This window comes from Furipterus horrens, unplaced genomic scaffold (genome assembly GCF_987537825.1).
Source record: "Furipterus horrens unplaced genomic scaffold, mFurHor1.1.pri manual_scaffold_7, whole genome shotgun sequence".
NCBI lineage: Eukaryota > Metazoa > Chordata > Mammalia > Chiroptera > Furipteridae > Furipterus > Furipterus horrens.
This window is the reverse complement of record NW_028327177.1, coordinates 6,281,968-6,295,113: the sequence shown is the minus strand read 5'-3', so window position 1 is coordinate 6,295,113 and position 13,146 is coordinate 6,281,968. Positions and strand designations below refer to the sequence as shown.

General features: G+C 50.4%; 1 protein-coding gene across 1 annotated transcript in view; it reads right to left on the bottom strand.

Moving 5' to 3' along the window:
- ASAP1 (ArfGAP with SH3 domain, ankyrin repeat and PH domain 1) overlaps positions 1-13,146 on the bottom strand; it is a 267,652-nt gene that overhangs the window by 235,622 nt on the left and 18,884 nt on the right. Inside the window, exon 2 of the mRNA XM_090283355.1 lies at positions 5,448-5,530. Coding sequence (XP_090139481.1) covers positions 5,448-5,503 — 56 coding nt within the window. The 5' untranslated portion in view covers positions 5,504-5,530. The remainder of the gene's footprint in view (positions 1-5,447; positions 5,531-13,146) is intronic.

Sequence of the window (13,146 nt, the reverse complement as noted above, 5' to 3'; positions counted from 1 at the left end):
AGAACTCCTGTACGGGGGAGAGGAGGACGGGCGTGGGGGGGTACAAGGGAAGTCGGCCACCACGCTGGCCACAGGCCTGAGCACAGAGCCCGGCCCACGGCAGACACACACTCACTCACAGAGCTCCCGGTGAAAACTCCATTCCCAGTCTCCTCCCTCACCAAGTTTCCCAGCGTGTGGAAACGTCTGACAGCCATAACTCACCCTGGAGGAGCAGCCAGAAGCAGACGCCTCAGCCACAGCTTGTGGCCGGGGAACGGCGTTGCTGCTGATGGAGAGGCCGCGCGATGATGCGCCTGGCAGAGCTCATGGCAGCCAGCCATGCTAATGACCTGTCTGCAGTGACTGTAAACCGCAGCCAGATCCGTCCTCCTCCCCTTCCCTTTGGCAAGGACACCCTCACTTGGGAGGCCATGGTGTTGTCATGGTGGCTGTCAACTCTCAGGGAAACCTGCCTGGTAGTTTTTGAGCACCAAACCCCAAACATTTGCAGAGAACCCCTTTCGGGAGCTTTTGGCACGATGGTAACCCACACAGAGCATTCCACATCTCTCTCTCTTTTTTTTTTTTTTTACAGAGAAAACTGCTCTCTGCTCAATTCTATAAAATGTATTAGCTCATAGTTTCCATTTTAAACCCAAATCAAATCAACTTTAACAGGGACTGGGTCTCCCAGGCTGCGGTGTTCCCTAGGATCAATCATTTTTGTAAGCGCTCACATTTTGGATGACCCAGTAAGAGGAAATGTGAAAGCAGAAACCAAGGTATATAAAAAAGCCCAAGTTACATCCAATGGTTTCTTTCTTTCTTTTTTCTTTCTTCCTTTCTTTTTCTTTTTCTTTCTTCCTTCCTTCCTTCCTTCCTTCCTTCCTTCCTTCCTTCCTTCCTTCCTTCCTTCCTTCCTTCCTTTCTTTCAACTGACATAACATCAGTTAACGAAATCATACACATTTCAGGTGCACAGCGTTATCATTTGGTCCATGCATACACTGTAGTGTGCTTACCATCCAAAGTCTAGTTTCCATCCGCCACCAGACAGCTGCCCTCCTTGACCCACTTTGCCCTCTCCCCCTTCCCCCTCCCCTCGGGTAACCACTATTCTGATCATCCGTGTCTATGAGTTTGTTAATTCGTTCCCACCCAATTTTCAATCACTTGTATACACGTATGAGGACTGCCTCACGCGTGAAAGGACTCTTCTACAGGAACCAGGCCTCTCATGGGCTCTGTGTGTTCACGATTGACTTAGCAGGGGCCACTGATTTGATTTCAACAGCCATACATATTTAGTGACCATCCTCTCTGTGCCAGGCCCCAGGGTAACGTTCGCGGACAGCAGTCATCACCATGGTCTGCTGGGAGCTGTGGTCTGGTGGGGGTCGGGGTGGGGAGGGAAGCTCTGTCTGAGGAAAGAGGTTGAGCCTGAGCCCCCAGGCTAAGGGTTGTTGCTCACGTGAAGAGCAGGAGGTTGTGGGGCAGGAGGTGCAGGAAGAGGGGCCCTGCAGGCAGAAAAGCAACAGGAGGCCGTGTGCTGGGACCAGAAGGGAACCAGAGGCCGAAGCCTTTGAGCAAAGGGGGCGGGGTCCCCGCCAGGGTGCAGGGGCTACATCACGCTGGCCTTCGCAGGCCATAGGAAGGAATCTCGACTCCTTTCTACATACCATGGGCAGGGGCCTTGGGAGCACTTGTCTACACAGCCCTAGGAGACAAGTACAATATTGTCTAATCTTCTAGCTCCATCAAGACAGAAGCTACATTTTGTTCATGCTGGTACCCCAGCATGGGCACTTGCCCGCCATCCTGTAGGGGCAAGTCAAAAAATTAACCAGGTTCCTCTATCCTCAGAGACCGGAGCAAACTAGGTGCTCAATAAACATTTGTCGGATAAACTTTTCAAAACACAAGGAGAGATGCTCAGGGAGGCTTTGGAATGCCTTATTCACCTATTTTCCCAAAATTCAGGGAAGGGCATGGCACACAGGAGCCACCTGATAAATTTTGAAGGATAGAAGGAAAAAATAAAGGGAGGGAAGGAGGGAGGGAACAAGACCAGGACCACAGCTTCCCGCCACTCCGTCTGGGTGGAAGCGTCCTTCGTCTGTGTAGCTAACTGAGGAATGGCCGCAGCCCTGGCATTTCCAGTTGCATTTTGAACAGCCTCAATTATATTGAACTTGAATATTAAATGTTTTCCTAAAACATTTCTTTTCCTTTTCCAGCCCGAAACCCTAAGGCTGTGCAGCCAACCCTCCCACCAACGTTAGAAACGCAGTTCAGAGTTGAGAGGCCTGCACCTCTGCGTTCAGCTCCAGGGACGCGTTTCCCATCCAGGTGCCACGTGCCTTCCTGACCCCTGTCCTGCAGCCAACAAGGGACAGCAGCTGTGCTCAGGGAAATGCGATTTGGGCTGACAGCCGGAGGCATGACAATGACAGGGCATCTGCCTTGACCCTGGGAAAGGCGGAGGCTGGGGGGAGCAGTCATGAGGTTTCTCCTGGGCTTGGGGGAGAAGGTCAGTTCCTTTGTACCTACGGAGGAAAGCTCTCAAAATAAGGCCAGCTGATTTCTGCTGCTGGCTCAGAATTCAGTTCAGCTTCCCTGTGCTGTCCCTCCCCTCCCTGTGTCCTAATGGCACCTGGGGTGAATAAAGGGAAGACTGTGTTCTTTAGTCCCCTGGACTTGAGCTTCCCCAGGGATGACAAATGCATTGTTGTGAGGGGTGATTTTATTCATTCACTCAACCATTCATTCATTCATTCATTCACTCACTCAACCATTCATTCATTCACTCAACCATTCATTCGCTCACTCAACCATTCATTCATTCACTCAACCATTCATTCATTCATTCACTCACTCAACCATTCATTCATTCACTCAACCATTCATTCACTCACTCAACCATTCATTCATTCACTCAACCATTCATTCACTCACTCAACCATTCATTCATTCACTCAACCATTCATTCACTCACTCAACCATTCATTCATTCATTCACTCACTCAACCATTCGTTCATTCATTCGTTCACTCAGTCACTCAACCATTCATTCATTCATTCACCCATTTATTTTAATAACCACAGTAAGAGGTCCCTGGACTGTGTCCTGATGAATGGAGCAAGTCTCTGCTCCAGTGGGTTCCCCCTTTCACCTCCTGGACTCCCAACTCTGAAACCTGTCTGCTCCCCAGATGCCAGGCAGACATCTGTCCCAGTGGCAGACAAGGAAAGGAAAGGCGGCCCCCCGCTCTGAGCTGGTTAACGGCATGCAGAGGGACTGCTCTGCATTTCTCACTCAGCCTTCACGTCATCTGTACCCTTTCCAGTCTTCTCCTTCTTCCGACTCTTTCCTATCAAAGGACTCAGTGGAGACGGAAATCTGTGTTGTTCCTGTGGTTGGATTTATGCACCCCAGGGCGTCCCACACTGAGCCTCATACAGCGGTTGTCAATCTGTATGATATTTACATCTTTCCTTTTACCCCAGACAGAAAGCCCGTGAGAACAGGACTGTGGCTGCCGTTCGCAGCTTTGTATCCCAAAAACCTAGCCCAGCTCCTGGCACATAAGTAGGAAGCGACTGATGGAGCTACATTAATAAATAAAAAGAAAGAAAGGTGTTGGGCCTTCTGTCATAGTTAAGAGACTGTGGGTTTTGCTGTATTCAAATCATATTTCGATATAATGTAAATATATATAAAGACCCCAGGTCCTCGGTTAAGGTCGTTTTCAGTGTAACGCTAATGAGATGCTGTTGGAACTTAACTCTTCCATCAAGGAGCCTGTGGGAAACTTGGTTTTCTTGTATGTTAGTTTGCTTAAAGTCACAGAGCCTAAATGATGTTAAGTGAAGACTTACTAGATATAAAATTGATTGTGTCAGAAGTCTCCCATTCAAGAAACTTTTCCACCCATGTAACCAGCACCCAGACCAGGAAACGGAGCATTTGCAGACCCCCCGGAGCCCACCCCATGTCCCTTCCGGTCACCATCCCCTACGTGCCCCGGGAGCAAAGCCTGGGTCTCTGCTACGCTGCCGGAGCAGCCTGTGCGACCTGTGTTCGAGCTTTCAGGCAAGAAAGAAATACATTTCTATCTCTGTTAAACCAAGGTTCTTTTAGGTCTCACATCATTCATAGCAAAACCTCATCCTAAATTAGGCGCTAAGTTATCGCACGGATAATCCTTATCACCAAAAAAGGCATCTGCAAAACTAACATCACCTTTGTGTTGGACTCTTGATTTAAAAAAAAAAGAAAGAAATAAAGAAATATAACATGACTTCAGGTAATCCTATAACTGTCACACTCTGACAATAAATAGGCCGTCTTATTCTTCCTGGGAAGTGGGCACAGTCCCCGACTAATCACCTCATGTCTGCGTCACATCCCAGCCTCTCAGGATGCCCCCTCCCTCCAGACATTCATCTCTCCCACCCATTCTGGGCACTTCTCCTTGTCTAATTACCTTAAAAATTGCTTTCATCCTAAAATTTGGAATCATTACGATACTCCATGTGCCTCCTACGGCTTTTTTTCTGATCTGTACAAAAAACCTGAAGCATCACTAGCGCCCCTCCCCTTTCATAGATAAGAAAACAGAAGACGCAGAGAAGATCAGGGGCTTTCCTGAGGTCAGACAAAGAGGTGGTGGCAGAGCCAGGATTCAGCCCCCACCCCCCCAGGCACCCCTACTCTTTCCACCGCGAAACTGACTCTTGGGAAAAGCCAGCCACAGCAGGTCAGCCCTGGGCCAGGCACCCTGGTGACTTAAGACTCTCTCGGACTCCAGGCGTTTCCTCTGCCTGGTGTTCGCGGCTCTTCCTGTCCAGTGTAATTTTTCATCATCCTCTAACACAAGCCTCCACCCACCGAGGTCAGACTCCTTAGACTCCATCATGTCTCCTATACCAGGCCTCAGTATTCCCAGCTGCAAAATGGGGCAAATCCTACTTTTCCCAAGAGGCAACATGGCATAGAGGAAAAAGTCAGGAGACCTGGAATCGGGAACAACTGACTTTACATCCAGCTGGGCACGTTCTTTATCTGCGAAATGAACGGAGTAATTGATACCTGGGAGGACTGGGGGGCAGGGGGGACTGAAGGAAGGAATATTCCTGAAAAGCCCCTCGGCTCGAACAGCGCCCATCCCTGTCGGCGGGGCCCTTGTTCCTGCTATCTCTGATGCCATGCTGGCTGGCACGGTACCACTCCCTTTTCCTTCTGCACGAAGGAGACAGGCCCAGTGACAGGAACCACTTGGAGAAGTCCACAGTCCTACCGGCGCCCCCGAGCAATCCGTTCACCACGAATATTCACACTCATGGTGTGTCTGTCACATGTGAGTGCTTGGGTTTGGTCAAATTGTGCATTTCAACACCCCCCGAAGAATCCCTCCACATTCCCAGGCCGGGCTCTCTAGACAGGATGAGATAAGGCCACTCACCGACTCCATATTGAATCTTTCGAAAAAGTGGAGAGCCTGCAGACTGAAGATTTCATGTCTCAGCTGTCACGCCAGAAATTTACCTGGATGAGGGGCAGGAAGAAAGTGACAAGAGTCATCCAACGAGACTGGGCAGAAGATCCTGTCTCAGATCAACACGTGACTTCGTTTGGGGGCCAGCGTCCTGGTTAGGAATGTTCTTACAGCGCAAGGTGGCTGTCCGGGCGTGTGAAGGGACGCAGCCAGGAGGCCACCACTCCAGCCACCCACCTTGGGGCTGCATCAAGCAAGAGCTCAGGAACCACCTTCCATTCTGTTTCTAGCTCTACACGGGAGAGCAGTTTACAAGCCATTAACTTCCCTAGACCTCGGGTCCTAAACAGAAATGGAAGTGTGCTGACAGGTGTGACAGACAGACAGACAGACGCCTGCAGCTGTGTGCGCACAGGAAAGCAGAGGTGTCCCCAGCAAAGGGAACCAGCCCCAGGAAAGAGGGAGATAGAGATGAAGATCCATATTTCAGCCCCCCTGAACCCGAGAGAGGATTTTAATTAATTCGTGCACATCAAAGCTTAATTCATCACTGCGTGCACAGAGCACAGGAAGTCTGAGGTAAGAGGTGTGAGTTACGTAAGAGAACGGCTTCCATATTTGTGGAAGTTGAGCTGGGGCTGTGAAAACAAGATGAACCGGGGGACCCGTGTGGCCTTTCTCCAGTGATTCCTAGCTCAGAGTGGCACTTCCTCCTGCGGTCAAAAACTGAGGGACACTCTTGACCCCCATCCCCGTCACCCCTGTATCCCATCCATCCCCAAGTCCTGTCTCCCTTCGTCTCTAGGATCTCTCAATCTCCACGACACAGCCCGGGACCACGCCCCCATCACTGTCACCTGGGCCACTCCACCTGCCTCCTCACTGATTGCCGCATCATCATTTCTTCTTCTGAAATCTGGTCCCCCACGCAGAAGCTAGAATAATCTTTTCCTTTCTTTATGTGTCATTATGGAGAATTTTATAAACACAAAAACCAGAGAAGAGTATAAAGAACCCCATGCATGCACCACCCAGTCCCCAGCATCATCAGTTCAAAATCAACCCAACTCCATCCATACCCTAATCCTTCCCCTCCCGACATTATTTCAGAGCAAATTCCAGACATCTTATTATTTTATCATAAATAGTATAGCATGTATGTCTAAGATGAGGCTTTTTATAAAATTATAACTGCAATACCATTGTCACACCTAAAAAGATAATTCCTCAAGTCACCCAATACTCCATGTTCACATTTTTAATAGTCTCATAAGTACTCAAAAATATTAACAATTGTTTTTTAAAGTCCAGATCCAAGTAAGGGCCACACCCTATAACTGGATAATAGGCAAAATGAAAAATTTAAAACACAAACCTGGTTGTATCATTCCCCACCTCTCCAACTCCAAACTCAACATTTTCCAGCAGCTTCTTAGTGCTTTAGGATAAAAACCCAAATCACTGAACATGGTCTGCCTCTTGCCTGCTTCTCTGGCTTCTTCTGGCTCACCTGGGCTCACTGCTACAGACATATGATCTTCTTTCAGATGCTGGAAGCTGCCCCGGTCCTTCTGCCCCAGGCCCTTTGCCAGTGCCGTCCCCTGGGCCTGGGACGCTTCCTCACTCACCCTCTTTGCCGAGTGCACTCCTGTACCCCCTTGGGTCTTATTTCAACCGCACTGTGCCCTCACAATAGTCATAAATACTTGTCGGATAAATGATTGAACCACTTCCTTCAAACTTAGATGCCAATGGGGATGGACCAAATCTTCCTTAAGTTTGACTCACACATTTAAGTTAGATGGGGGATTGACAGTCTTACCCCCAAGTTCTTACAGAAAGGTTGTGGACTCCGGATAATCAGACGTCCTTGAAAAGGAATGACACTGTTGGAGGACTCACACTTCCCAACTTCCAAACCTACCACAAAGCTACAGTAAACTGGCCAGTGTGGCACTGGCAGGAGCAGAAACATGGGACCCCGTAGAATGACAGGTCGTGATCCCCCTACAGCATTCGCCTCCCGGCTGCGCCTCAGCTCGGCATCCGTCCATGAGAAGTAAAGCCTTGCTGCGAGCGTAACTCACCAAGGCCTCTCCCAGCACACTGCTCAACTTCTCTGCCTTTGCTTTCCTTGCGTCCCCCAAGTGGACCAGCTGAGACAATGATTAGAAAGGCTGGGTCACTGCTTCTCACTCACCTGAATTTAATTACACACCCCTGCCCTTGGTCATGGACTTTGAAGCACCTTCCGCTTCAGGCCCCCTGGATTCTGGACGGGGACCATTGACTTTGTTTAGTCAACGGAACGTGGACGGAGGTGACAATGTGTGGATCCCAGTTCCCTCCCTGCTGCACTCCTACGATGGGCCACAACAGGAGTGAGTCTCCCTAGGTCCTGTCAGCTGCTGCCTTTCACTCTGGACCGCAGACTGATGAAGGACACAGGGACAGACCTGAACCCACCCTGACGGCCAGCCTGAGCCAGCCAAGACCAACTTAGATCAGCCAAACTATATATAATACGACTGACCCGCAGGCCCCTGAGCATGAAAATAAACACGCACTAAAGCAAGCCACCGCAGTTCTGAGGCTTTTGTTACTTGGCAGAAGCGGGCTAATACATATGGGAACACTGACTGGTGGGCCCTAATGAGTATCAACACGGGCTGAAGAAAACTGGAAGCCTTGCACACGGATAACACAGGTGTGACACACTCACAACTACCCTGCAAGGCCCAGAGATAGGCTCTAACGTGTCCAAGACAGTGTGAGGCAGGAGCGGGACTCCAACCCTGGTTGTCTAACGCGGAAAAACCCAGCCAGGCTTTCCCTCTATTAAAGGGTCTTGCAGAGACTTGGAAACAGCAGTCACAGGGTCCAGCAACCCACCCGGCCCTTGTTCCACTTCCTTTAGTGGGTCTTCAGGAGAGGCTGCCAGGACAGAGTGCAAAGGCCACGGGGCTTAAAGTCAGATGCCCTGAGTTCCGACCCAGCTCTGCCCCGGAGCAGAGCCTTGTCTCGGTCGCTGAACCTCTTTGGCACGCAGGTCCCTTGGTTTGTGAAACGAGGCCGCTAACCTTAGCCTGGCCTGTGTCACTAGACTGGCGTGAACCTCCAGAGAGGTGGTGTGTGAAAGGGCTGTGTGAGCTGTGACAGCAAGTCAGGGCACGTCCCGCTCCTTCGCCTGTGAATGCCCTCAAACTAGGTTAGCGTCTATGTACCTCTCAGGCTTTGGCACCCATGAACGCTGGGAGACTGCTTTTTTTTCAAACAGAGATCATTCCTTTGCAGTTATGAAATAATCCAGGTCTATCACGAAAAATAGGAAGGCGTGAAACTAACATTTCTTCTTATCCCACACCCAGAGATAAATACTGGTAGGATTTTACGGCTATTTCCTTTCCGGGACTACATCAGGGTAAAATAAGTGATGCCTTTCAATGAACAGCATTTTCTTAGAACCAGGGAACTACCAGTAACTAAAAAATAAAATAAAATAAAAAATCCATTTTGCTTTCATTCGTTCCCTCTTTCATGAAGCACGTATTTGTCCTGTACCTCCCATTTGCCAGGGACTCTTCTAGACGCCTGAAGGAGAGCCAAGAATGAAAGACTGTTCATGAGCTCAAGGAACTGTCCTCATCTTTGCAACGGGGATCATTCAGGTCCTCACCTCATCCAGCCCCTGCGAGAATTAGCAGCGTCATGTCGTGAAAGCCCTGAGCAACGTGATTGCTTCCCTGAAGTCGATGAAGCAGAGTAGTACTGCTGCTGCCAGTGATGATGATACACTGTCTCACTGAATCTGCACAACCATCCCATAGAAGCTGAAACCCAGAGGTTAAGGAATTTGTCCAAGGTCATGCAAGCAACAGCTTAGGAGCCTGGGGCAAATCCCACCTGGGAGCCTCTCAGAGAGTTGTGCCCCCCGGGGGTAAGGAAGCCGGGGCATTTATGCACCAGTGCCCAAGCAGGGCTAGGGCAAGGGCTCACACTGATTCAGAAAGCGCTCCTGTGCCTTCCGGGGTGGGCTCACGTTAGGGGCAGGGAGCACACAGCGTCTGTAAATAAGTTCTCAATAAATCCATCAGTGAACGCGGGATACCAACCCCTGTGTTCTCCTCTCCAACCTCTCATTTCCCGCTGCCACCAGTGATGAAGGATTTGAAGTGTCTACCTGCTAGCGCGAACCAGAACTCATTACCATCAAGCATCACATTTTTTATCCACCCACATTTCTGCTTTCCCGTGGAAATTCTGTTCTGTGACTTACGGTATGTCAGCCAGGACAGCGATTCCTGTATGCCAGGCGGAAATAAGAGACCTAAATCATTTGGTGCATAACCCTTTCTTTACTGCCAAATCCCCAAACAGGTGCTGAGTCTTATTCAACAGACTTCATGGATGTTAGGATTCGCCTCTTTTTCCAGAGGAGGTTAGGGGCACCTGAGTCATCTTCTGCTGGCTCCAGTGTGGACAATTCCTTGTTTCCCATCACATCCCTGCAAACAGTCTTCCTATTTACTGATGTGGTTCTTCCCTGATCTATGGAAGCTGTACTTAGAAAATCAGGGACCAAAAGAAGGTAGTCTGTTGGACTATCTTCCCTCCCTTGAAATTCCACTTCTTCCAGAAAGCTTCCTCCAATTTCCCTAGCCCAACAAGCTATCCATTTCTGAGCTCTTACTAACAGTAATAATAACAATAACAATGATGACCCCTTATCGAGCGGTTCCTGCGTACCAGACCCATTCTAGGGATGTTCATCTTCTCATTCAGTCCTCACACCAAAACCCTGCAAGGAACTGTGATTCTCTGAATTTTACAGATAAGGACATCGAGGCTCCCTCCCCAAAGTGATGGAACATTTCCCACGTCCCATGGCTAGTCGGTGATGGTACATTCAGGATTCACACTGGGTATGGCTTGACATTGAAGTTCAAGGCTGTACTCACTACGCTAAACAAGGCGGTCTGGCTTACGACTGAATATATCCATTCTGTATTATTCTCTGACTGTTTCAAATAGGTAAGTCGAACCTCCCTTCCTGTGGCAATTCCTGAATGGTGAATCCAGACATGTCTGAGTTGGTTATGGAGATTTCGTATCGATTACTAGGTCTCTCAGTTTCCATAATCACCAGCAAGCGCTAAGTCCCGCATCTCTACCTGTCCCGAGGAAACCCAAGTGATGCATCTGTGGCCTCTGGCCAGGTAACTGAACTCTTGCCGTTTCTCCCAACCTCCTTACCCCCTGCCTCCTGGCAAGTGGTCGGGACGGGCGGCTCCAACTGACTCCGTCTGCCCAGGCTGGCCCAGTCAAGGTATGGAACAGAAGGAAGCAGACAACACCCCAGCGAAGCCAAGGAAGGTTGACGTGCTCCGCCTAACAATGTCTCCACCTCTGGACCTGGGGCCCACCCCCTCGCCTCACTCACTGGTTAAAGTAACAACCAAAGATTATCTGGGTCACTCCTCTCCAAAAAAGAGGTCACTACGAAGGACCCATGATCGGAAACGCCAGAGCCACTGCTCTGTTGGATGATAAATCACCGTGACTGTGACCATATGGCTTAACACATCCTGTTCCGACTGGATACACAGTAGGCCAGGCGGTGCGGAGGTGAAGTCGGGCAGGTTCCACTGACAGTCCGGTGGGGGCAGGGGGACAGGTTTAGAAACATCGGCCAGCAGGACCACAGTGTCCTAGCACATGCCTCATAAACATTTAGCAAGCCCCCCTTAGGCATGCTGTTTCCCACTGGCTAGAACATCCCGTAATGAGAATCCTCTGTTGGGGAAATGCATCCATTCATCCATTCATTTAATGAAAAAAATTATCAAGGTAAATATCAAGAATATAATGATGGTTAGCAAAACAGATGGACAGCTGCATCCCGGGAATTTCGTTGAGTCTTCAACTAAGCGAATGTCAGAGAAACAGCCTCCAAGGAGCAAGGAGAGAACGGCCAAGGAACCTTGCGAGCCGAGCGCGGGGAGGCCAGCAAGGTCCACTCACCAGCCACATGACCCGCTCCTGAAGATGGCAGGAGCAGACTCAACTCAGTCTGCGCCTCTACGAAAGCACAGATCCCTCCAGGGTCCCCGGGGAAGACTACAAGCGTGGGATGTGACATCTCCCCAGATCTGCCGAGGGGGTGTGGTGCTACCAACTGCTCTAACAATGCGGCCGAGGACCTTTCAAGCAACCGTGTCTCCTTCTCTCAGTGAGCACGCTGAGCGCAGAGCCATCTGTGCGGCTGCTCCCCCAAGCTCACTGCGTAGGAGAGGGCAGCCTGCTGCCGAGGGAGTTTCCCAAGCAGTGACAAGGGGAGAGACTCTGGGGCAGGGAGACGTTCATTCCCACACTGGCTCCCCCATGTAACTGCTGTGTGATCTTGGGCAATGACGTTCACCTCTCTGAGCCTGCATCTTCTTCTGGAAAAAGGACATGGTGGCAGCCTATGATGGCGCCCGCATGTATTGTATTGATGTTCACAAATCCATTCAAGGCCAAGTACATCCTACTGAAATCACACCTAAAATTTTCTGCCCGAGAACCTGCTCTCGGCCACCATGGGGCAGGCTGGAAGTGACAGCGATTTAATATTCCCAAGTATGGCCCCCAGACAAGGATGTGGGAAATGTCAGCACAGAGCAGGGTATGGTGGCCAACGGCCACCGCTGTCACGACCCAGAACTAGAAAGGGCGTCCGCAGGCCCTGACTCGGCAAGGCTAGCACTGTGGGTGTGATCCCTGCAGCTGGTCATCATGTTGCTGGCCACCAGCCACTGTCCCAGGAGCAGCCAGGGAGGGTACTACTGAGGCCTGGAAGTCACCCTCCAGGGGCGGCAGCTCAGTGCCTCGCCGCCACCCTGCCCATGGGAAAGGGCTTTGCATGGAAAGGCGCTCGGGCCCCTGCAGGGAGCTCCCACTGCCCGGTGCCCACTGGACACAGGTGGGCCCTGCGTGGGCACCGCCACATTGGCACGTTCAATTCCAACGACTCTTCACCCAGCCCCGAGTAGTGAGAAGCACAACTGTCATTATGAACCCAGTCTTAGAGGAGACCACAGCTCGGACTGAGCGTAACTGGGGAAGATACTAGAGCTGGCGTACACTGCATGTTTCCCGTGTGTATCAGACCCTACACAAGGAACAGCTTTGGAAATCTTCCTGACAACCCTAGAAGACAGTTATTACCATTGCCCCGTTTTACAGAAAAGGAAACTGAGGCTATACAGGAGGCGCGTCTTGCTAGAGTTTTCGGAGCTGGTACATGGAACCCAGATGTGTCTGACTCCACAAGACTCCTCTGTGCTATAAACCCCTGGCAGCCTCAGGAGAGAGCTCAGCTGTATGGATGTGTCCCCTGGTGCTAGAACTTAAAAAAAAAACAAAGACCTGTGACAAGCTAGCAAGACCAGCCCCACCACTCAGGTTCAACCCTAACTCCTTGGAGTAGGTCTGGTCAGCATCACCCCCCACCCCCAGCAGTGTGTGTAGGCACATTATTCCTTCCGTCGGGGAGGGCCATGTTTTCACATCTTACCACTGCTGAGAAAAAAAACGTGTCTTCCTAGCAGTGAAGCTTAACACGGCAGAGCCGCGGCTTCACCTCCGACACTGGGATGATGTCAAAAACGTATGTTGCAATCATAAG